The sequence below is a fragment of the Chlamydomonas reinhardtii genome, chromosome 16, assembly GCF_000002595.2.
Source record: "Chlamydomonas reinhardtii strain CC-503 cw92 mt+ chromosome 16, whole genome shotgun sequence".
In the NCBI taxonomy this organism is placed as follows: domain Eukaryota; kingdom Viridiplantae; phylum Chlorophyta; class Chlorophyceae; order Chlamydomonadales; family Chlamydomonadaceae; genus Chlamydomonas; species Chlamydomonas reinhardtii.
Window position 1 is genome coordinate 3,063,020 of NC_057019.1, and position 23,679 is coordinate 3,086,698.

General features: G+C 60.8%; 6 protein-coding genes across 6 annotated transcripts; 2 read left to right on the forward strand and 4 right to left on the reverse strand.

Annotated features, from left to right (window-relative positions):
* Nucleotides 1-811: 811 nt before the first annotated feature.
* On the reverse strand, nt 812-4,476 carry CHLRE_16g665200v5 (uncharacterized protein). The gene is made up of 11 exons (XM_001701393.2): nt 4,185-4,476; nt 3,824-4,045; nt 3,564-3,667; nt 3,412-3,456; nt 3,146-3,208; nt 2,852-2,952; nt 2,421-2,565; nt 2,207-2,330; nt 1,876-2,063; nt 1,479-1,649; nt 812-1,322 (listed from the first exon to the last, which is right to left on the reverse strand). Exons 1-11 carry the CDS (start codon nt 4,300-4,302, stop codon nt 1,221-1,223), a joined length of 1,383 nt encoding a protein of 460 aa, XP_001701445.1. The 5' UTR covers nt 4,303-4,476; the 3' UTR covers nt 812-1,220.
* A 121-nt stretch (nt 4,477-4,597) lies between these two features.
* Nucleotides 4,598-6,984, reverse strand: CHLRE_16g665250v5 (uncharacterized protein). Its single transcript, XM_001701392.2, has 7 exons — nt 6,850-6,984; nt 6,603-6,705; nt 6,317-6,475; nt 5,965-6,068; nt 5,644-5,741; nt 5,141-5,352; nt 4,598-5,030 (listed from the first exon to the last, which is right to left on the reverse strand). The coding sequence occupies exons 1-7, from the start codon at nt 6,951-6,953 to the stop codon at nt 4,980-4,982; spliced, it is 831 nt and encodes a 276-aa protein (XP_001701444.1). The 5' UTR covers nt 6,954-6,984; the 3' UTR covers nt 4,598-4,979.
* A 92-nt stretch (nt 6,985-7,076) lies between these two features.
* Nucleotides 7,077-11,693, forward strand: CHLRE_16g665300v5 (uncharacterized protein). The gene is made up of 11 exons (XM_001701422.2): nt 7,077-7,243; nt 7,498-7,614; nt 7,721-7,888; nt 8,057-8,173; nt 8,372-8,498; nt 8,629-8,750; nt 8,902-9,120; nt 9,250-9,380; nt 9,555-9,701; nt 9,871-10,208; nt 10,421-11,693. The coding sequence occupies exons 1-11, from the start codon at nt 7,226-7,228 to the stop codon at nt 11,068-11,070; spliced, it is 2,154 nt and encodes a 717-aa protein (XP_001701474.1). The 5' UTR covers nt 7,077-7,225; the 3' UTR covers nt 11,071-11,693.
* A 17-nt stretch (nt 11,694-11,710) lies between these two features.
* Nucleotides 11,711-13,666, reverse strand: CHLRE_16g665328v5 (uncharacterized protein). The gene is made up of 2 exons (XM_043071054.1): nt 13,412-13,666; nt 11,711-12,888 (listed from the first exon to the last, which is right to left on the reverse strand). The coding sequence occupies exons 1-2, from the start codon at nt 13,512-13,514 to the stop codon at nt 12,659-12,661; spliced, it is 333 nt and encodes a 110-aa protein (XP_042915695.1). The 5' UTR covers nt 13,515-13,666; the 3' UTR covers nt 11,711-12,658.
* A 2,634-nt stretch (nt 13,667-16,300) lies between these two features.
* On the forward strand, nt 16,301-19,196 carry CHLRE_16g665364v5 (uncharacterized protein). Its single transcript, XM_001701421.2, has 8 exons — nt 16,301-16,869; nt 16,945-17,012; nt 17,082-17,193; nt 17,277-17,367; nt 17,470-17,603; nt 17,870-18,211; nt 18,400-18,521; nt 18,609-19,196. The coding sequence occupies exons 1-8, from the start codon at nt 16,352-16,354 to the stop codon at nt 18,617-18,619; spliced, it is 1,398 nt and encodes a 465-aa protein (XP_001701473.1). The 5' UTR covers nt 16,301-16,351; the 3' UTR covers nt 18,620-19,196.
* Nucleotides 19,197-21,806: 2,610 nt separating this feature from the next.
* On the reverse strand, nt 21,807-23,556 carry CHLRE_16g665400v5 (uncharacterized protein). The gene is made up of 4 exons (XM_043071055.1): nt 23,413-23,556; nt 23,264-23,340; nt 22,944-23,138; nt 21,807-22,521 (listed from the first exon to the last, which is right to left on the reverse strand). The coding sequence occupies exons 1-4, from the start codon at nt 23,427-23,429 to the stop codon at nt 22,466-22,468; spliced, it is 345 nt and encodes a 114-aa protein (XP_042915696.1). The 5' UTR covers nt 23,430-23,556; the 3' UTR covers nt 21,807-22,465.
* Nucleotides 23,557-23,679: the final 123 nt, after the last annotated feature.

Genomic DNA, 23,679 nt, shown 5'->3' on the forward strand with positions numbered 1-23,679 from the left:
TGTTACGCAATTGGAAAGGATTGGGAGCAATCCCAGCCATTGGAACAGCTTTGAGAAGACAAAAGGGGGGCTCCAGGGACGGACAACGTTTGTTTGTGAAAGAAATTGCAAGCTTCGCTCGCATAGGGGCGGTAGGTATACCCGTAGTAGAGCCAATCCTTAATACATAATATGCATCCTGGGGCAGTTGCTTGGACTATACCTCGCCCCCGAGTGCGCTTTGTAGGGACGACTTTTCAAAGTCATAGTTTTGTGCCACCGGCCCAACCCGGGCCGGGGGCTCAGTCATTTTTTAGGGGGCCGGGGAAAGAAGTCCCGCGCCTTTACGCAGGGTAGTCCATTTTTTCCAGTTTCAGCGCCCAGCCTGTTGGGGGGGCGGGGGATACTTTAAGCAAGAAATATCCCTTGTCAACTAGATAGTACAAAATGCTAGACAATTCCTAGGAAGAAGGGGGGGGCTCCCTTTTTAAATGAGCCCCAGAGCCATGGGGGGGGGGGCAGGCTTACATAAGCAGTTTGCCCCAGTTATGGGGGAAGCCCCTATTATGAGTCGGTCGAGCTTTTTTGGCGCGATGGGGCCAATCCCAGTTGTGCGCCTGGCCGCCTGGGTTGCCCCCCCCCCCCCCCCCCAAAACACGTGCACTCCGATTCTAATCCGCTCGCCAGATGCAAGTTGTCCGGCCCCCCTCCATCAGCGCCACGGCTCACCCCTGAGCTATGCCCTTGCATAATTACTAACATGATATGCATGCAGATTTGGGGCCCAGCCTAGTTCGGGCCAGGTTGGGCATACGGTACTGCAGCTGCCCAGCAGGATTCAGCCGTTCCACAGTTGAACAGCAAGCCGAACGTCCGAAACCCCTGCAACTGCTAACCTTAATGATTTGGCCTATCAGACCCAACACGTACAGGGTCCGCCCTTGCAGTTGCCGCATGGTTCTGGCACCAGGTACACGATGCACTGCCTGATTGCTAACGCCCACATCCTCTCACTGCCTGCGCGCTACTAGCTTGCTCCTCTGCTCGGTAGACTTGCCAATGTAAACGTGCTTGTTAATACACAACCGTAGACGTCAATACGCTCTCAAGTCCTACCCACGATCACCAACCTTCACAGCCCATCTTAGCTAGCATTCGTCCTCGATAGCTCCTGTGGCCACTGCTGCGCACGCGCACTCCAGTGTCCGATGCAAGCCCTTAGCTCTACAAGAAGGTGGTGTTTACTCCAGCTCGAAGTTAAGGCCACGCACGTACATTACCATGTCCTCCGAGTATCCCGGCCCGCCGTTCATGGGCCGGATATCGCGCAGCGACTGGAGCACCTGTGCGATGCACGGCAAGCACCGTTTTGGGAGGGCAGGGCAGCAGGTTACCGTACAAGTGCGAAAGCCATTGCCAGCTCCTTCACATGGGCTCGTGCTGGACAAGCGTACACGATCACTGGATCCAACATCAAACACGCAAGCACTGCAACCCACCTCCTGAAAGTCAGTGCCCCGCGGCAGCCCCACAATCAGCTGGTCCAGCAGCCCCTTGGGCAGACTGGCGAGCTGCATGCGCGGCGAGCCGTACACCTCCTTTACCGCCTCCGCCGCCACCGCCTCCCGCTCCGGCAGCGGCCCCAGCACCGTCTCCACGTCCTTCAGCACCTGTTTGCAAATAGACGGGGCGTGTCAGTGGAGCGTTCGGCAGCTGTCAGGAGGCAAACAAAGGGCGGGCCGTGATCTGAATCGGCGTTAAGGTCCTGGTCTACAGCTGCTTACTTGAGCACCTGAGTAGCCGAACGCTGCCAGCTCATCCGTTCACCAGCACGTTGAGCAGGAGTCAGAAGCTAGGCATGCTGGCTCATGAGTTGTATGCAGCCCCCCGCCTCACCTCGCGCGTGACATTGAGCCGCATCATGGACTCCATCAGCCCCCGCCGCAGTCCGTACTTGGGGTCGGACTCGGGTGTGGGCAGCGGCGGCGCCGACAGTAGGTCACTGGCAGGCAGCGGCGAGTCCGGCGAGGCGCCGATGCCCAAAAGTTCGCGCCACTTGCCGCTCTCCCACAGGCTCTTCAGGCCTGTGCGCGTGTCGGCGGTGGTTGTACAGGAAGAAGCGAATGGGTATGAGCGCACATCGACGACGTGACGGTGGAGCGAGCAGCGATGCTTGCCGAGACAAGCCCGCATCTGTGAGGCGCCGCATGTTCCGCCTCCACAGTACCTGCCAGGTGTGCGCTGCCCACCACCAGGGCAATGCTTTTGGGCCGGCCGCCCGCCAGCTGTTGCTGCGCCAGCCGGTTGTGGCACAGCTGGTACACCACCTTGAGCATAACAGCCTCACGCTCCTGCGGATGTCATGGCAGCACAGCAGAACCGAACGAGGTGGACGCCGTCCCGTGCACCCCAGCGCGCGTACGTTACATACTCCCGCCCACCTGCATCGTGATGATCTCGGTGACGGGCAGGGCCTCCGGATCGTAGGGCGGCGGCGGCAGGCCCATGAAGGCGCGGTAGTTGGCGGTGGCCTGGTGGCTGTAGCCCTTGTCCAGGTCTTCAATGGTCGTCAGCCCAAACAACCGCCTGCGACATGTTGTGTCTTTCTGTTGACGGCCATGTGACAGATGACAGGTGCCCTGGCACCGCCCACATAGGCAGGATTAGCCCAGCCCTGAACTGGTTCTTGCGCCCCTATTGCGCTTGCCGTTACTGTAGGGCCCATCCTAACACCTGCCACTACTGGAGCTCCAACTATTAGCGCTAGTGTGGCATTCATCCTGGGCGCCGACAGCTGGGCTACCGACCCTGCCGCTTCTGACCTACAGCCATACCCGGCCAGACAGCTGTGCGGCCTGCACCTGCCCTTCACCTGTATGTAATGTCCTTGGGGCGGTCTCCAAACACCAGCGGCGCCCCCGTGGCGAAGGCGCCAATGTATGCAAGCTGCTCGCCGTTGTAGCTGGTGCGGACCTGCGGGTGGAGCACATCGCGAACAGATGCGAGCGCACAGCGTGCCAGTCAATAGACCTTGCTTAGCACGCGCGCCCTTGTGAGCAGGCCATTTTGTAATGCGTGGGCAGTCTCACACAGTTGCGCTGTTGGCATAGCACTGCAAGCAAAACGCGCGACGCGCGCCTGAGGTATGCCCGTTGGCCGCACGCACATTGCCCCACAAGGGTGACTCTGTGAAGTCGCCTTCCTTGAAGTCCTGCAGCGAGACGCCGATCTGCGGGGGAGGGGGTACACAGGCAGGAATTGGCAGGCAAGGCGAAAGGAGGAAGCGCACTGGAGTAGAATCTTGTGGAACAGTCGTAATCCTCTACACTGATTCATTTGGGACACCGTAACCCCACCCTGTAACCCAGTATGTTGCCGTGGCTAGCTTCGTTGTGGTACTGCCTACGGGTACACATTCATGTGCAAGCCGACCTGGCAGAACATGCGCAGGTAGAAGGCGGCCGTGGGGTCTGCAACCTGGGGTGGGAAGCATAAAGCAAGACAAGGAGGTTGGCGCTCACATGCAACAATAGTGCAGGTAGTGTACACCAGCTTGAACCCTATGACTAGGGCCCTGTGCCTACCTGGTCGCCGCAGCGGATTACGTTGCCAGACACGGCGCCGTGCTCAGGTCCCATGGCTGTCTCCACCACCACTGCCTGCGGCCGCTGCCGGATGATCCACTCTCCTGTAGGCGCAGGCGTCCACGCACACCGTACCGGGCCTATTTGCAATGTCCAGCAGACCACCAGCAATCCCCCTTCTATGCAGCAGCCACAAGCACGTCCTTCTTTCTCCGTGCATGGCGGGCTAGCTTCAAGATGCAAGGCTGCGCCACCCTTACCGATGTGCGGCTGCGGCGCCAAGTGCTCCACGCCAAACACGTGAATGTCGGTCCCCGTCTCCACGCACTCCAACGTGAATGACGGGCCGTTAGTGGGCTGCGAGGAGCTGGACACCTCCGCAGCGGGTGCTGTAGCGCGCAATGGCAGCAGGCGGCAATGGCGAGCGGGTGCCGCGGGTCGCGAAGCCGGGGCGTGCGTCGCCGGCGCCGCGCAGCCATCAGCTGCGTGAGGGTGCGGTCGGGCGGGGTATCGGTGCTCTGACAGTCCTCGCGCAGACTCATCCGGACCCCAAGCCAACAAACTTAATTATATAGCTGTCTCGTCGCGCAACACGCAGAGTATTAGCTTGCATGGGCTCACCAAGAGCCCCGCGCGAGCGTTGTTTATTACAATTGCGCTGAGCTATACTTGTGGCTAGTGATTCATGGCTCCTGGAGCGCACCCCCTTTCCGTGCTGGAGTCTGAGCGAATTCAGCATTTCGTGCCGCTGGCTGCCGGCCAAGTGAACAGCGATACAGCCGGTCACAGACGTTGGAACTAATATGACGGCACGACTACTTTACGCCTCTGATTTGGGTCGTCGCGTCAATGCCCGGCACGCGATTTACCCCTGCCTGCCCGCTTGCTCACGCAAACGATGTACGTTTTAAAGTCTGCTCAGAGGCAACTCAATAGGACGACTGCTTGATTGAGCGTGGTGTACTGATGTGTACTCCCCGGAAATGCATGTGTGCTACTGTGTGCAACCCGGGGGCGCCGGGGTGCGGGGTCTCTGACCTCGTATTACGATTGAAGGGACGTTCCAGTCCCTCATTCTGCCATGGTTTTGTTCATCATGTGTACACATCTCTCTCAAAAGACTCAACCATGCGACCCTACCAGCGGTCATGGACCATACCAACCACACAAGCGTACCATACACAATGAACACATCCAACACCGCGTGCCCAGGGCGCTCACCTGAACTTTAGTCCCAGCGCTCGGCCGCTCGCCTCCGGCCCGACCAGCATTTGGGTATACACGACTCGCTCTCCCCAAAACTGTGAGCTGTAAGAAAATCGCTCAATGCCATGACGCTACGGCGTCATCCCAGTGCCGGGTGCACCCCCTCATAGTCCTTGCTATCCTTTCTGAGCTGTGTGATCCTCAGTAAGCTTACTCCTGTTGGCGCGCCTTCAGGCCCGGCAGAAGCGGGGGCAGCACGTCCTGCATACATGGACAACACAGAACCAAGTCAGCACCGTCGCATTAAACTTCTCCCCTCTCGTTTTATCCGGTATTGGTTTCGTCGATGGGCTGCCCGGCGCCCAACGCACCTTCTTGTCCTTGCCGGAGCGGCCGGCGCCGCTGCCGTCGCAGATGAGCGCCACATCCACGCCTGCACCCGTCTTGGTGACGGTGGCCACGATGCCCGGCCCGAAGAAGGACTGGATCTTGGGCTGGAACTCGTTCCATTTGGCCTCATCCAGCGTGGAGGAGAACTCCAGCACCAGCGCGTAGGCGTTGTCAATCACCTCCTCGCGGATGCCTGTCCGGGAGCAGCAGGAGGAGCAGCACCGTCGGCGTGTTTCGGTTCGATAGGAGACTCTGGGGGTCTGGGTTATGCGTGTGGCCACCGGAGGCCCAGAATCAGGTGCCAAGCGAGGCCAGGGGCAACATTGCCTGCGGCAAGCAACCGGCGCTGTACTTTCCACCCCTCCCTGCCCCACTGACAGCAAAAATGCGTCAGTTGCAGCATAGCGCCAGTTGCGCCTCGCCCGGCCGTGTCATTCAGCTGACGACACAACCAAACAAGTGTACACGGGCCCGGCGCCCTCACCTATGAGGGTGGGCAAGAACTTGCGCGCCACACCGCCGGGACGGGTGGGCTTGAAGATGCGGTCCAGAGCCTCCTCCAGGTGCTGCTCGTCACCATACCTACGCGCAGTAAATCCATGCGGCCGTGCTGTTGGGCAGATGCCATGCAACCCCGAGGGCATTTTGGACGGCCGTATACTGGCACCGCGTAATCATTGGCACATTGATGAGCCTTACCCTTCGGACGTTATGATAAGCACCACCGCAAGTGCAACGCAGGCAGAAGCCCCCGCAAACACTCTACCCGCTTCCGCCGCCCGTTAGCTCCCACCCAGCGGCTCACCGGAAGCGGGTCACGTCCTCGCGGATCTGCTTCTGGATGTCCGTCATCTGGCTCTCACGAAGCGCGAACGCCGCCTTGGTCGTCTTGCAGGGCACCGGCTTCAGCTACGGGAGTGGTGTGCCGCAAACACCGCAAGCAGCATGTCAGGCCGAGGACAGGTTACGACTGAGATGCTGCGCGGCCGCTAGGTCAGAAGCATATGCTGCTGCATGTGATGGGCGCTGATGCAACACGCTCACGGGCCCATGCTTCCAAAGCCCCATAGCTGCAAAGCGTCAGAGGCTTGCCACAAGAAGCAGCAACGTTCTCGCTACCGGCGTGCATTCCTATCCCGACACTGCGTCACACCCACCTGAGCATAGCTCAGCGCAAAGCCCAGCAGGCTGATAGGGAAACCATAGATCAGGAACAGCGAGGATAGGTCGGCGCCGGGGAGGAGCAGGAAGTAGGCACCGAAGCCCCAGAACAGCAGGCCCAGACCCACGGGAGTCAGGATGGACCCGAAAGAGATCTGTTGTCGGTACCGTGATTTGGGGGGGGGGTGTGAAAGGGGCATACTCAGACGGGCGGGGAGGTGATCGCTTCGGTAGGGGCGGGAACAGCGGGGACCCCCGCCTCCTAGCCTGCCACCAACCCACCTTCGAGACGGCGAACTCGCTGTCCTCCACATACTCCTGGCTGCCAGCCGGCTTAGCGGGAGCAGAAGGCTCAGCCGACGCGCGCACTGACACCACGCTGCGCCTGCATGACAGCAATAAACATCCGTGCAAGCGTGTGGTTCATCGGCTCGCGAGCAAGCACAGGCCTCAGGACAGTGAGTGTGGAAGACGCCCCTTGCGCGAATGGAGCAGTAGAACATAGAAGCATAGTTATATCGTTGCGCACCTGATGCAAACAGGCGACACGGGCGCGCGAGGGCATGCAACTCCACTGGCGCGACGCCCAGCGAAGGCCGTGGAGGCCGAGGAGCGAGCAAGAAGAGCTGCCATTTCTGGATATATAGTCACGTACAAAAGTAATAGCGAGAGGCAGGTCCTTACAGCGGTCGGGCTGCACATGCGACTTCCAGCTCATCCCAACCACCTGTCGCAGTGTCGCCAGCACCCCAAAATGCATAGGCCAATCGTCTCTCCCATCCTTGATATACTGCGCATCGATAGCTGTGAGATTGACGAACGACGGCAAGGACATGTTTCTAGTTTAGGATCGATTGCACCGCTTCTGTCCAAAACAGAACCCGCCTGAGCGCGTCTGGACGCAAATGGAAACAAGCGTCAAGGTGAGCTATCGGTGGTGTTGCCTTACCGCAGCAATAACGTGTATCGCCTTCGCAACAGCCATCTCCCTCGATATGAAGCCTCGCGCGTCCGCGCATGCCAGAGCGCTGTAAAGCGCGTTCCCCGTTCGTAGCTGCTGAAGGGGCGTGTGTCAGCGGACATGCCGGCAAACCGTCGTGTCAGTTTGCGCTGGTCGCAACAAGGTCGAGCTCACCCTGCACACCCGGTGCTAAACACGAACACCCTCACTCCTCAGGGTGACGGACCTTTGGAGTCGGCGGAGGAGTGCCTGGAGGAGCTATCGCTTCAACTTCACACGGATGAGGGCGTATGGATGCGCCAAGTCGGCCACTTGAAGGACTGGTGCCAGGGGGTGAGCACTGGGCCAAGTGGACCTCCTGGTACTGCGCACTGCCACCGGGCGAGCCACGCTCTGGCCATACCGCACATGAGAATAACTTCTCATCATATGACCGCAGACGCAAGCTGTCAAGCTGGGCGTGCCGGCGCGGGTTACCACGGCGCTGGCTGCCGACAGCATCCGCCTGCTGTTCCTGTTCCGGAACCTGCAGCGCCTGGACTTGACACTGAACAGTCCGCGCACCAGGATTGAGCAACCAATTCTGGTGGCATGCGCGGAGCTGCTGGTAGGCTGACGGACACTGCTGTACGGTCTAGATTGGACTGGAGGAGGTTTACATGCACGCTAGGTCGTCACCCCGTGCGTTTCTACCCTCGACGTCGTCGGCTTCCTCCAGTCAGATGTGAGTGGAACGGTCGGCTGACTGCCAGGTCGGGGCGTGCACTGTGCGCAGGGCTTGACCAGCCTGAGCATCAGCGGCGGGCATCTCTCACACAAGGGGCTGGATCTGGCTGTGCTGACCAGCCTGCGGAAGCTCAACACGCTCGCCGTGCGCCCGCATAGCGACGAGGTAAGCCGGTGGCAATTACACCCCCTACAACGATTTCGGGCGGCGTGTAATGTTTGTAACAAACATACTCAGGATGGGGGCTTAATGCTGCGTGAATAACGTACACTAGATGGGGGATAATGCTGTAGCGTTGGGCGCGTTGAGCCCTACGTTATGCACCCGTGACTTACACCAGTGCGCCACCCACTGTGTGCTCAGGGCCTGGATGGCTTAGAGGATGAACACCTGGCTACTGCGGCGCGGCTTACGGGGCTGAAGAGTCTCAGCCTGCGGGCCTCAGAGAACGTCACGGACGAGGGTGTCAGCGCGCTCACAGCTTTGACGGGTGGGTACCCGGTACCGCGGAGGCTGGCGGCGTCCGTGTAGCTGAATCGGAAACGGCACGACGCGTCCGTACGTAGAAAGCTGAAACGGCTTTGTTCATGCAACGTGTGGTTGCCCGCGGAACGCGACAGGCCTGACGCAACTGACGCTCGTGCCGCTGGGCCTGGAGGTCTCGCGTGACAGCCTGATGGCTGTGGCCGCGGCCATGCCAGGGCTGCAGGCGTTGTCTGTGGGGCTGCACGAGTCGCGCCAGGTGCGGAGGCGTGTCGGGCTGGAGTTGATGATTGGGGATTTGCCGCCCTTCAAAGGTGAACCAGCAACGGGAAACGATAAGCAGCGGCACGCTGGCTTCCTGCCAGGTCACAACTCCGTAAGCCGGCACTGCATGCCCTGCACAAGCACAGGTGGCGGCACTGAAGGGTCTGCCAGAGCGGGACACCGTGCCCTGCATCTCCGTCGTGCTGAACGCACCCGAGACGTCGGCGTCGTCGTTCTTCTCCACGCTGACGCTGGTATTGCGGCCTAGCCTTGTCAGCCTGCGCATGGGCACGCTGGAGGCCACCGACAATGCCTTCCTGCTGGCATTGGGGACGCTTAACCAGCTCAAGGAGCTCAAGATGGGGGTGAGCGTGCGAACCAGGGTTGCGTTCTTAGTGATGACGATGCTGGCAGGTTGAAGAGCTGCGTATGAAAGTACCGTGCCTTGCGGTATGCCTGGTTTAAGGGCCGCGCCCTTTCGGTGCCTGTCGCAGGTGAGCCTGGCGGAGGGCGGGCGGCCGTTCACGTGCAACCTGGCGGCGCTATCGGGGCTGGGCCAGCTGCGAACGCTCGAGTTTGCCGTGACGAAGGACCTGGGCCTGCCGCTGTCGGTGAAACAAGTCAGGTGCGCAGGCGGGCCACGTCCTGGCAATGGGTTGCGGGCCTGGCCCAACATGTGCGCCTTAACGGCACTCGCGCCGTGCGTGCGTTACAGGCTGCCGGAATGTGCTGCCCTAGAATTGCTTACACACCGTCCCTTTGCCATACTAATATTCTCATTACCGCCCCGCCCTCGCAGCATGCTTGCACTTGCCTGGCCCACGTTGACCAGCCTCAGCATCAGCGTGATGGGCAAGCCGGAGGTGGCGCCGGAGGCCCTGGGGCTACTGGACAACTTCAGCCGCCTGAGCTCGCTGTCGCTGTTCGCACCGCTTGATTACAGCGTGTGGGTACCCGCTATGGCCTGATTGTGATGCGTATCGCTGCCTGCTTCATAGTTAGGGCGACCTGTACACGCATCCTTTAGTAGCCGCATACAATGGGAGCACGCGAGCCCTGCCGCATTCCAGACGCTGACAGTATCACACGATATGGTGCGGACATGTCACGCGCAGTGAGGACGAAATGGAGGCCATCATGCTGCCTGTGCACCCGCACTACCTCCCGCGCGGGCTCAAGTCTCTGGTCCTGGAGTGCGCCCAGGTCCGCTGCCCAGCGGCCTCAGCCAGCAGCGACGGCCATGGCAGTACCGGCGGGGGAGCCAACGGCAGCGCTCCTGCGGCCGATGCCGGTGACGGTGAGCCAGGCAGCATCGCAGCGCGGGCGTCGCGTGAACTGCTGCGGCAAGGGGCGAGTGGCACCGGCCGCGTGCTACCCAACCTGGAGCACATGGAGCTGAACAGCTGCTCGGCGTCAGATGAGGCACTGGCCGCCATCCTGGGGAGCGCAACAGGTGGGTGCGATGCGGTGGAATGATGTCATTAACATGGGCAATGCCTTGCACGGGCAACGCATGGTAGCGGCCGCGAAGCGTCCACCTCCAGAAACCAGCGGGCGCAGCGCAGGATGCTGGGCGAGAATGTGGATATCACAGAAACAAGTACCGCATGCCAGGACTCTCCACTGATTCCGTCTCTACCCTTGCCGCTTCCCTTATTCCCCAAGGCCTGTGCCATCTGGAGCTGACGGACGTGTCGAGCATCAGCGACACGGGGCTGGTGGCGCTGCGCAGCCTCACGCGGCTGGAGCACCTGGTCGTGCGCATGTCCAGGCCACCGCAACCCCCGCCTCCCGCATCCAGCCGGGGCTGGGCCTCAACATCAGCAGCTGCAATGCCGCCCAAAGCGCCAGTGTCAACGGTCACGCACGCGAGCCTGGGCACGCTGCGGACGGCCAGCACGCTGCGGCACCTAGAATGGAGCCTGGGCGAGCCGCTAACCGACGCCGAGCTTGCCCCGGCGCTATCCATCATCTCCAGTCTGGGCAACCTGCAACACGTGGCGCTGGACGTGGACCCAGAGCTGCGGATAGCACGGAACGCCACAGGCGGCTCAGGGGCCAGCGCCAGTGGCCGTGAGGGCGCTGGTTCAGCGGCGGTAGGCTCGTCGGCTAAGGCGTTGCCCGAGGCGCGCCAGGCCACCGGCAAGGAGGTTGACAGCGACTCCGAGGAGGACGAGGAGGACGAGGACGCAGAGCCGGTGCCTTGGCACGAGCAACTGGAGGCGGCGTGCCCGCTGGTGCAGGCCACGGACCGACCTGGCGTGGTTATGTACAGTTTATGGGCGGACTGCACGCTCAACTTGACCTCGCGGTAGACGCATACGTACCACTACCAGCACTTGTTGAGCTGGATTAGGAGGGGATTCGGTGTGAAATGGTGTACGCGTAAAGTGCGCTGCACCACACATGACGCCGCGCTGTCCTTACCATGGGCTTACACGCTGCCGCCGACATCCGAAGTAGCAATGCAGCATGCGCACACTCGGTTGCGACGTACTCGGCAGCAGCTCCGGCGACCAGCAGAGCTGATGGACCAGCAGAGCTGATGGACCTTAACAAGCGTGGTGTCGTCGTGTATGCACTGTCGCGTGTGTCTCAGATACTGGTGTCAAGCATGACCAGCCTAGGTGCACCATTTGCGTTTCAAGGGCTGAGTGGGAACGCGTGCATTGAAATAATCGGCACGGTTGCCCTGGGGGGTGGGTGCGCAGTGCTGATCTGGGTTGAGTACGTGCTCGCTTGCTTTCTCGGTTTCGCATTGTCAAGCATCGTCGATAACGCGGGTGCTGGACGTGCTGCTGCCAGGTGGAAGGAGGCGACGGACAGGGAAAGGAAAGCAAGTTGCTGTTATAGCTGAGTCCCGAGGAATAAGTTACGCCCAGCCCAGCCAAGGGGCCAATGACACCCAACGACACCCTATGTTACACGACAAGGGGACAAGTGTTCCCCGGTCACGGGAAAAGGGGCTGAGCCCCTCCACAGTCTGAGGCCGAACAACCTCATCGCCCGGACATAGCCGGGGTCGGTTTCCACAGGCACGTAGCCAACCCAGGTGCCTAGCAATCGCGATGCCACAGCAGAGCCAACCGCAGCGAGCCATACGCAGCACAGTTGTCAACAGCCGCACTACTTGTCATGCCGCTACGCATGCCCTGGCCAGCCCCACCGCAGACCGCTACCTAGACACCGCCAACCGGCTCCTCAGCCTGCGCGCTTGCGCCGCTTCCTGGGCGGCGCTGCGCTCTCCTCCTCCACGTGGCCTTTCCCGCCCCCTCCGCTACCAAGATGCGCGCACGCGCCCCCGCTGCTGCCGCCGCCGTCGCCGCCGTCGCCGCCACCACCGCCGCTGCCGCCACCGCCGCCGCCAGTCTGCAGCGATGCAGGTCGCTTGTGCCCCAGCAGCATCTCCACCAGCGCTGTGCCGCCACGCCACGCCACGTTGGTGTAGTGCCTGAGGCCGATGGTTTCGAAACTACCTCATCTCCCGGACGTAGCCGGGGTTCGTTCGTACAGGCACTGGTCAGCGCCCCAAACCTGGCGTCCTGACTTCGCCGCTCCAACATAAACAGAGCCCCGCAGCATGCCCCGCAGCATGCCCCGCAGGCCGCAGCATGCCCCGGCTTCCGGCTTAGTTAGACCCGCTGTGGCGGCAATTGAACCCAGGTGATGCAAGCCCCAAAGATGCAAGCCCTGTGTCAGCCGGGTCCTGCTGTCAAGCACATGCACAGCAGGCACAGGACAACCACATACATTCTACCACACGCTTTGCTATGCTATGCTTGCCAGCAAAGTCGCAAAGACCGCAGACCGGAGACCGGCAGGTCTCAACCTGCGCGCCGGCTCTCCTCCACGTGGCCTTGCCTGCCCCCTCTGCTACGCAAATGCACGCCGCCACTGCTGGGCTCAGGCCCTACGCCGCCGGCAGGTCCTGCTCGCCACCGCCGCAGTCGCCAGGCCCTGCGCTGCCGCCGCAGTCGCCGGGCCCTGCGCCCCCGCCGCAGCTGCCAGGCCCTGCGCCCCCGCCGCAGCTGCCAGGGCCAGCGCCCCCGCCGCAGCTGCCAGGGCCACCGCCGCCGCCGCAGCTGCCAGGGCCAGCGCCGCCGCCAGGTCCTGCGCAAGGTCCTGCGCCGCCGCTGGGCCCTGGGCAGTTTGCGCCAGTACGGTATTACGGCGCTAATGTTGCATGAGAATACGAGTACCCAGGCCCGTAACCAGTATCGCGTTACCATGATCCAGAGCTGTAGCGGAATGCTGATCGTGAACTGAGCGCCCGAGGCTGGGGCGAGCTGAGCTGTTTGCTGGTGGCGAGCTTAAATTATGTTGCGCGCTCCTCGTTTTCGGGGTCGCCTGGCCAGGCCACACGCCTTTCATCAAGTTCCAGCCCGCACCCTTCCCCGCACTCCAACTGTCCCCGGGTTCCGGTGGCATAGGCTCTTCCCCTGAAGGGGCAAGCCAACTTGCAGAATCAGGGTACCAGCGGTGCCGGGGACTGACAGAACAACCCACTCGCGCAACAGGCCAGGTAGCACCGGGCCACTCTCGTTGCAGGCGAGCCTGTCCGCTGGTATACTTATCGCATCCAGAATCCCGTGACAAAGCTTTGATAACCAAATCGAAGTCATGCTTGCACACCGAACTCGGCCAACGCTCACCCACCGCAGCAGCACCTCTCCTGGCGTGAACCGCAGTGCTCGGGTCGCCAGCGCTGCGCCGCGCCGCCGCCACTGCAGGCGCTAGCGCGCGCCCAGGTCCACAGCATCTGCCTACTGGCGGAAGTAAGCCCTGCTTGCAAAATTACAGGTTCCAAACTAAGGGGGTGTCGGTCAGTTCAGTCAGAACCAGAGCTGTGTGCTTGTGGTAACAAGCCGAAAAGCCGCTGCAGTTCAGAGAAATGTAAGCAAGTGTGAATGCAAATAAAGACGCAGTTATGAATGCGGATGTTACAGAGGGGACAGTCCCAGCACCCGAAGACGCCGAGTTATCACATGCTATCAGGGCCCAACATGACTCCACCAACCCCGACTTTGCTGCAAACCCTCCCGCGGGCAAAGTCCGTGTGACTCCGCGCACAGTGAGTCCTAGCCAAGCCTCAACCCGCCAGAGCCCCACCGCTGTGCCTCAACGTCACAAGCCTAGGCACAGAAGTGCCGGGAAACGTCTAGGCCGCAGGACACACGCACAGCGCACGCACTAACCAGGGCGCAAGCGTCCAGGTACTAGAACGGTCGCCCACGCGTGCATCCTGCCCACACACAAAGCCACCAACCACGCACAACCTCTCACGGCGAGGGAGGCGGGGAATCAGCGTCATACGGCAAGCGCAAAACCATGCCGTCACCAACAGCCCGAGAGATGAAAGGATGCGCAGACGGCACGGTGTCCCAACCCTTCGGCCTGATACCCAAAGTCACAAACGTCTGGAGACGACCCCAGAAGTCAGCTACGACAGCAAGTCCAATGCTCAGCACCCGGGCCGACGGCAGCTTCGCTCGCGCTGCCAGCCCGGCCATAACCATACGCTGCCGACCAAAGTCCAGGGCAGACATAGCAGCGAGACACACCACATTCCACACAGGTGGCGCAAGACCCGCAGGCGGGCGCACCAACCACAACTCCTCACGAGAGAAGGCCCTTAGAGCATCCTCTGGCACGAAACCCATAGCCATCCCCATACTTTCCCGCAGGGACAGCGCAACAGTGCAGTCCCAAAACCAGTGACGCCGGTCCCCATCCTGCATGTCAACCCCACACGCCCAACACGGGTCAACAGCAACGCCTCGCGCCCGCTCGCTAGCATGCCGTGGAAACGCCCAGCAAGCGTTGGCGGCCACACGCCACAGTGCTTCCTTATGATGATTCTCCCACTTCAGCGACCACAAGCGGGCCAAGGTGCACACGAAGGCCCCCGCCGCCAGGGCAGCCCCCACCCCCGACACACCCGCATCGCACACATACTGCAAATGCTTAGCCTTCAGGGCGGCTAACTGTGGAGCCATTTGTAGCACGGTCCCCGCCTTCACCGTGTAGGCAGTGAGCAGGATGGGCGGCCCCCCGCACTGCAACCAGCCAAGCCCCCGCACCACCTGTTGTACCGACTCCGCCGTAGCACTCACGATGTCGGCCGCCGGCAGCGGCAGCGCGGCGGCAAGCCCCCGAGCCAGCTGGGCGGCACGCGCGGCGGCAGCCCAGCCAGCGGGGAGAAGGGCCACCGCCGCCGCAAACCGGTCGGCCGCCTCTTGAGGCGACGCCGGCCCCGGCAGGGGCGACGGCAGGCGTGCCCGCGTGCTCCAGTGCAGCACCCGCCGCCACACAGCAGTCACATACATTTCCACACACGCTTCACCAAACCGGGAGCCCTCCGCCCAAGGGCGTGTCAATGCCTGCCGCAGAACATCAGGCCGTCATGCGCTGCAACCAGCTGGCCCACACACGCCAGTCCCGGCAGAGCGAACAAATCCGCGAAAGCCACTTCCCACGTGCGGCCGTCCTCACACAGCGCCGGGTTAGCCCACAACGGCACATGACTCACCCAAGCGCCCGGCTCGGGCGGCGCCACAAGAGTCACCGCGGGCAATTTAGTCATGGCTTTCAGCAGGCGCGCAAACGGCTTGCCCGCTAAGGTGAGCGGCTTATTTAGCACACGGTCCGCGGCCCCCCGCACCAACAAACGCAGGGGCGTTGCCGCCGGGTGCACCTCGCGCAGCCACGCCGCCGCGACCCGGGTCCACGGGGGCACGTACGGCAGCAGACCACACACACCCAACACACACCGTAGCGCGAGACCGGCTTGCCGCGCTTTCACATGCGGCACCAGCGGTAACAGGCCCGCCCCCCCCACCGCCGGAGGCAGTTGCATAAGTTCAATGGAGAGGCCAGGCGGGCGTGCCTGGGGGTTGGCATCAAACTGGGCCGGCGACAGTCGCCGATCCACCACCGCCGCTACCCTGGCTAGCAGCCGGTCAACAACGCAGTTATGGCACATTGGCACCGCCGCACCCGGGTTAGTGCTGGCGACATGTGGCGCCGGCAGGATAGGGTGGTTGGGCATGTACGCCACACACATGCCCAAGACGTGCTGGGCGAGAACTTAACCTTCGCTGTACGAGCGAGCATGCAAGGATGTGCGAGGGCTGGGCCGTGGGCTGGGCGACAGGGTTGCCCCTGCTCTGCGGGGACGTGCGAGGACCAGCGGAGGTCCGGACACTGAGCCCGTGTGTTATTCGTGCACCTTTCCTATAATGTAGCCTTGAAACAGCTCGGAGAATCGGGTGCGAGTGGGAACAAAAGTATTATGGAGAAGTGAAAGCCTGAAGTGGGGTGACATGGAATCGGTGCAGGGGGGTGGGTGGGTGGGTCGGGGCGGAGGAGTGGGGCCGACCAACCGGGTAACAGAGCCCCGTGTGTTACTCGTGCGAAATTTGCTGCCGAAGCCTTGAACTAGCGCCGGAAACGGGACACGAGTCCGAACGAGCGATGGAATCGAGCTCGGATGCGAAGACTTTGACCGAGAGAGAGGCCCTGTAATCGCAATATTCAATCACTGTTCACTACCACTCGTGCTTCATCTCACCATTAATGACAACCTAGCGCGGACAGATGGGTTCTTGCCTGGCAAAGCCAGCTGAAAGTGCGGAACAAAAAAAAGCTAGCTCGGTTCCTTCGCCTCCGCCCGCACCTGCTCCACAACCAGTGCAACAGGCAGCAGCGCCTGCTCCGAAAGACTCGGGCGACGTCAAGCCAGGCCAGCAAGCGACTCCTGTGCCCCCGCCATCCCCACCGCCCCAGCCTAAGCCTGCTCCTCCTGCGCAGCCCGCGCCCGCTCCGGCTGCCAAGGTGGTAGAGGCTATCCCGGCAGTTGCAGACGAGAAGTCTCCCCAGGGCAAGCAGCCGCGGAGGTCGCAGGAGCACGACAACGGAGTAAAAGCCGAGGAGATTGAACTCGTCAAGCAGAAGTCGACAGAGCCTCAACCCTCAGCAAGTGCTACTGCAGCAGTTGCTACACCTAAAGCAATAGAACCAGCTATGGAGCCAAAGGTCGCTGCACCATCAGCCCCGGCAGCAGCGCCCGCGCCAGCCCAGGCGCCTGCAGCAGCACCAACGCCAGCTAGACCTGGGTAAGATAACGCGTATGCTCACTGCCTCGTCGAGGGCGGTCTAGTTTGTAACATGCTGGCCACTCGACCGCGCAGGTCCAAGCTGCGGACAGATGTCAAGCTCCGGGATCTGTACAAGCTCGGGAAAACGCTTGGCACGGGAGGTACGTTGCAGTGTGCGCGGAAATGTTCTGCAACTGGCCCCGGTCACCGGCATGGCGCCCTGCGTGCAGGCTTCTCGGTGGTCAAGCTCGCGACCGACCGCGGCACTGGCGTGGAGTACGCATGCAAGATCATGGCGCTCCCACCGGTCGGGCAGGAGGTCGGGGAGAACGAGAACACTCGGTGAGCATGCGGCGAGTGTCGGATTTCGCAGTACACTTTGAGCGTCCTTGAACCATGCTTATGCGTTGCGCCGATGCATGCAGCGAGGACATCTTCAAGGAAATTGATCTGCTCTGCGGCATGAACCACGAGAACGTCATTTTCCTGAAGGAGTACTTCGAGGAGGGCAACAAGGTGCGCCGCCATGTGTGCACGCCACAGCCCTTCCAATGATGTGCGCCATGCTCTTACCTAGCATGTCCTGGTGTGGTCTCTTGCTTTCGCTTCATCACGTAGGTGTACCTCATTACGGAGCTGCTGACTGGCGGCGAGCTGCTGGAGGCGGTGCTTAAACGCGGCAGCTACACGGAGGCTGAGGCGCGGCTGTGCTTCGTGCAGGTGCTCCGTGGCATCGAGTACCTCCACAGCAAGTAAGCCGGATGCTGCAAGCCATGGCTAGATGCCGGCAGCTAGGGCATGGGGTTGCCGGATTGCGGTGCGGGCGGGTCTGCACTGAATGGCGATCAGGCAGCCAACCAGGGGGCGGGTGTTGTTTCTCTGGGTCGAAGATGGCCCCTCGCGGCGTGGGTACGGCGTGCCCCCGCTTGTCGGGCTGTCCCTTCACTTGTCATCCGCATCCTTAACCAGTAGGCCCAAGCGCCGTACCTGCTGACCACGGTGTCAACCTCCTCCGCAGGAACGTGGTGCACCGTGACCTGAAGCTGGAGAACCTGCTGCTAGCAAAGCAGGATGACATCAGCCTCGTAAAAATTGCGGACTTTGGTCTAGCGAAGCACGCTGTGAACGGCATGCAAACCATCTGTGGCACGCCGCAGTACGTGGCGCCGGAGGTCATCGTGGGTGCGAAGGGGCATGTCTACGGGCCGGGTGTCGACATGTGGAGCGCGGGCGTTGTGCTGTACATCCTGTTGGGTGGCTACCCGCCCTTCTGGAGTGACAGCGAGCCCCAGCTATTCGATATGATCCGCAAGGGCAAGTACAGCTTTGGCGACCCCGTGTGGAACAAGGTGTCCGAGGGGTGAGTACTAGGCATTTGCAGGTGTCTAGGCAGTTGTATTGATGTACGTGGATGCACGAAGGGGCACAAGCGTGGGGGTTGATTGGCTTGCGGGGTCGTTGGACGTTTGTGCATGGTACCTTCGACTTTGGCTCTTTACCCGGTTCTGCTAAGGTCTGCACTCTTGTGGGCTTTCTCGCTGTGAACAGCGCCAAGGACCTGATCCGGAAACTGCTGGTGGTGGATCCAACCAAGCGCCTGTCTGCCACCGAGGCCCTGCAGCACCAATTCATTCTTGAAGGCAACTTCAACCCGCCTTCCACGCCAAAAGGTGAGCTTGAATACCGTCTGCCACATAATCCGTGCGGCAACTGTGTTCACTCCGCCTAACGTTTGGACGTCTACTGGCCACGCGCAGGCCCGAGGTAACTCCTTAAGCTGGCAAGGTGGAGCATGGGGACTCGGACAAGAATGGGGTTTCCAAGCGGGCGTAACGTCAACAATGCGTGCGTTCGTGGCTAGAGAGACATAAAGCATCAGCGAATGTGCGAGCGTAGCGCAAAATTGTTGGTTAGGTTAGGCACGAGGATAACCAGTGTGGTGGCAGGAAGGGGGATGACATCCGCAGCCGATTGGTCGGCACTGGTGGTGCTGGGCTGGTCATATAGAGTTATCCCAAGTTGGCCGGACAGTCACAGTCCGCTGGCGAGGGTGCGCTGTAGAGATGTGCAGCTGACGGCACTAGTAAGTAAGCAATGCGGGATGCGTTTCCATAGGACAGATAGCTAACGTTATGCGACTGGTGCAGAACTTGAGCAGGTGGATTGTGAAAGCAGCACTCGTGATGGAACATGGCAAGGGGCAGGAAAGCGTAGTCCCGATGTGTGTGGTTCCCACCCGTGCCCACATAAATGCGTAGCAAGAAGGGACAAGGCATTGGTGCGTCGTTCGCGCGCTGTTACTGTACCGACGGTAGCTGGCAGGATGTGTCGATGTTTTGCTGACGCGCATTCCTCACGCTCCGGGCGCCCGGCCAAGGCGATAGCACCACACAGACTCAATGCGACGCCACACCGCGCGGATTGTGAAAGCAGCACTGTTATGATGCTACCTGCAAACTGCTGACCGTGGACCATGTCAACCCGGGTTCACTCGGGGCGTGCCCATACACGCCGCACCGTCCAAAGACCAGACCTTGCCTAAGGCTTATACATGACATATGTATGTTATGACTTGTTGTTTTAAGCCCTGGCGCGGCCTGCCCGCTCGCCGAGCTCGCGAAATGCAGCGACATGCCCCCACAATGTGCACGAAGAGCTGCTTTTAGCCCTCGCAAAGCCTTGAATTCCCATTCTCATAGCTGAAAGTAGACACGGCATCAATCAAGGTTTGAAAAAATGGCTCCTCGAGGGACCTCGGTCGCGAAATTGCCGGTCGGCAGAGCCTCACATTTTGCCCCGGGATACATTCCAATGCAATATTGGGTATCTAAATAACATATTGAGTGAGTTACTGCTCTCTCCAGCACATTTTGGCCCGATCGGACCGACACGCGCCCATCGGGCGCATACCTGGCGGGCCAAAACCCGCCCATTTCGACCTCAGGTGAGCGCGGACCGCCCTCCCACTTGACCAGCAAGTCATTACTACATGCACAGAGGGGCTGAGAGCGTGGGTGATGGCATGGGGGACGTTTTGGCCGTCAGGGAGCCCCCCTGCCCACCCCAAAGACCCCCCGCACGGGAAGGGCCGTACGGCACTGGGGATACCGTCGGAAAAGAAATCTGACACGACAGGTGTGTTCATACGATTTGTGGGGGGTAGGTCAGGTTGTTTGTCTTTTCCGGTGGTATCCCAGAGTCAATATCAAGTGTCAAAGATGGCGCATTTTTGGACGGTGGCCTGGACCGGAGTGAACCCGGGTTGGACCATGTTAAGGATCCAGCTACAGCCATTTTCGAGCCGACACCAGCGCGCTGACAACCGCAAAGCGCTACGTGAGCGACGCCTACGTGAGAGACGACTCTGACTCTGAACCTGAACCTGACTCTGACTCTGACTGTTTGGCTTGCAAAACTTGCGCCTGCTTGACCCAGGTTCATGCCGGTCGTACCGGCTTGCATGGAGCCCGATTGCCGCCCGATTCCATACGGCCTGCAGCAGAGCGATTATCCAACTACTGAATTTGACTACTTAGAATTTGACACCGTGCAACTCAACAGGCACCACTAATACAACTTGCGTCTACACAGACAGAATTGTATGACTGCCGTCGCGCTCTCTCGCCCGCGCCTCGGCCACCCGGCCAAGTCTCGCCTCGCCGTTGAGACCGACAGGTGTCTGGTTACAGCCAGGGGAGGGATAGAAAGCTCAGAGTCGTACCCCTTGCTCATGATTATAGAACTTTATGAGAGCATTATGTACGCACTTATAGTTTTGTCAGGGTTGGTATGGTGAGGCAGTTCAGAAAGGCTGCCGTCGTCCATGGGGTCCGCAGGGTTTCGGGAGCCCATACTGGCAGGCTTCAGGAAGCGCCCCACAAGCAGAACTGGGGACCAAAAGCAGCACCACGAGGCTCATATGTGCACGTTATGCCGTAATCAGCACAAACAAACCGTGGCGCATGTCCCCACATTCAGCACAAGCGCACTAACACGGCGGGGCTCTCAAGCGCTGGAGCGCATAAACATCTGTTCAACAAGGCTGTCTATGCACGCTGTCCATACATCACATGGCAGAGAGTTGAGCTCGGGGTGGGCTGGGTCGAAGGGACGCCCATGGATAGGATTCCGCGTGTGACTCCGCTACCATCTGCATTCGCATTCGCATTTACGCATTTCAAGGACTGTCTGATAACAGGACCGCCGTCTGACAACAGGACCGCCGATGGCCCAGCGTGATAACGCTCGTCAAGAGGGATCAATGGCACCACTTTGGTATCAAATGGAGGGGTTTTAACCCCTAGCCAACAAGGTTTTGTCCGTGCGGGGGTCGGTCGTCCCCCAGGCCAGGCACCCCTGGTCGTCCCCTCAAGGGGGACCATCCTGCGGGGGACTTCGGGGTATGCGGTCTCAGGGTCTGGCACTTCGTTTCTTCCCATCCCCTCCTGGCCCGGCTTCTCAGGCTGCACCGCTTCTTGGGCGGTCCACACTCTCCTCTGCTTGACCGCTCCGATCCGCACATCCGCCGCCAGGCCCTGCACCAGCTCAGCCCTTTCCTCCCTTTCGCACATGTGAGCACATCCGCGTTCGCGTTTCGAAAGCACTTCGCTAACATGTGCTGCTGGGCGCCGGTGGCGCTGCTGTCTCCAGGTTGGTTCTGTTGCCCGGTGCCTACCCGACAGCCGTCCGCCCAGCTAGCACATCGACCTGCCTCCACACAGTTTGTCAGCGGCGGCCCATGTCAGCCCTCAGCGTCTTTCGTCCGTTTTGGAGGTAGCGCGACGGACGGGTTTCCTCCTTTGCTGCCTGCTAGCTCTGACAACCTCTTCTGGCGTAGTGCGCATTTGTTTCGTGAAAGCATGAAGCGTGCCGCTGGACTACTCCACCAGGCCCGAAGTTGCCGCCACTTATAGGGCTGTCCCTTCTTTGTAATATCGCAACCTTATAGGGCCGGGCGCCGCCGCCACTTTTAGGGCCGGGCGCCGCCGCCACTTTTAGGGCCGGGCGCCGCCGCCACTTTTAGAGCCGGACGCCGCCGCCACCAGGGTTGCGGTAGCGGTCTTATGGAGTCCGTGACTGCGTTAACATTTCTGGACTGCCAATAATAAGAACTCAAGGACCGCCTAAACTACAATGCGCGGCTAAGCAGGTACACGTTACAACACCCGAGCAGCAGCAGCACCCCCACCATGTACTCATCCCACGCGCATCACCAAACACCTGTCCATAGACACGCGAGGTCGTTTCATGCTTCGACTCTTCCAGGCGTGCACATGCGCGACAACCCAGACATGCTGATGCCCACGCATGCCCACGGGTAACTACCCAGCACTGCTAGCAAGAATCGCGCATGCCCTTAGTCCAACAGTCACAAACAGGGCAACGCTTCCCGTCTGCAGAACCCTGCCTTGCGTGCAGTTGTATCGCGTCCAGCAGGTAACAGCCAACTGTGGGCGAGCGCCTCTGAATCTGTTGCCGCTGCGAAAAGCCTTGCAGACACATACCCTACCCGCTTCACAACCCGTCTTTGCTGCTGGACCCCCAGCTCCACCAGCTGCCCATGCGAAGTTGCTGGGGGCATAAGCATTTACTCCATTGCTCCGAGATAAACGCTTTACCGAGCGCGCCCGCGGCCACGGCCACGGCCACGACCGCGGCCTCTCCCGACGGCTGCGATTGGCAACACGCAAGTGCATGAGAAGTCAGCCCCTTCGAAGATGAGAGTGGGTACTGGCGTGTATTTTCAAACATACGGTAGAACCTCAGAATGCACTGTGGGCTGTACTGCCGCACGCGAGGTGCCAGCAACAATGCGCCTGGACGCCCATGGTGCCCTGCCCCGGCCCCAATTGCAGTGTCCTCCCATTGTGGGCACGTGCGCACCAACCCCGCTCCACCCCACTAGCCCTACCATGGCCGTGTGCTGACCCCCGCGCCTCGCACTTCGGCACCTCTGGCTGTGCCGCCTCGTGTCGGCTCCCGCCCCGCAACGTCCCGCGCTCTCCCGCCCCCTCCCGTCCACGTACCCCCCCGCAGCCAGCTATCCAGGTCACTTATCCCCGCATGTACCGCATGAAGGCATGTGCACATACCTGTCCGGACTTTCGTGGGCCGCTGCTTGGGCTTGTCGATGTCGACCAGCAGCGTGTCCAGGTTCAGGCTGTCCGGCAGGATGTAATACCGGATATTGTTGCCACGAACGCTCAAATGGTCCATGCTCACGGGGTTCTTTCCACGCGCCGTGAGCTTCACCGCTTTCAGGTGCGTGTTCATCGCGATGTCGACGCCTGCGCAGACCAAATGCCAGCCCGCTCACACCTGGACTTTTCAAAATCAAGTGTGCAGCCACAAAGGAGGCCTGCAGCGATGCCAGCCGGCCTGCGTGCACCCGCGCAGCCAGGCGCACACCTACCGGCAATGGTGCCCTGGATAACCGTGCCATTCTTAAGCTCTATTTGTACCGTCTCATTCGCAAGTTTCATGAGGAACCTGCGATGCAGCGGGCGAGGGTCAACGATTCGGCCGCTCTGGGCCGCTATGGACGCCTCCGACAATGCTTACCGCACTAGCTTAACCATTTCGGCTAGGAGGCCTCACGGCCAAGCACTAGGGGCGAGTTCAGTGGGCAACAAGGCGCAGATCGTGGGACGAAATACCGGAAAGAAGGAAGGGATTAGGAGTGCTGGTGGTAGAGTAGTAAGTGATAATACAGAAAGGCATTATGACCCAGTGGCGCGGGCTGCAGGAGCTGGGAACAGGAAGATGCAAGTATGGCCCATGCAAGGGCTGGCGACGGTTTGCTGCCCGATAGCCCGACCCCACGCCAAA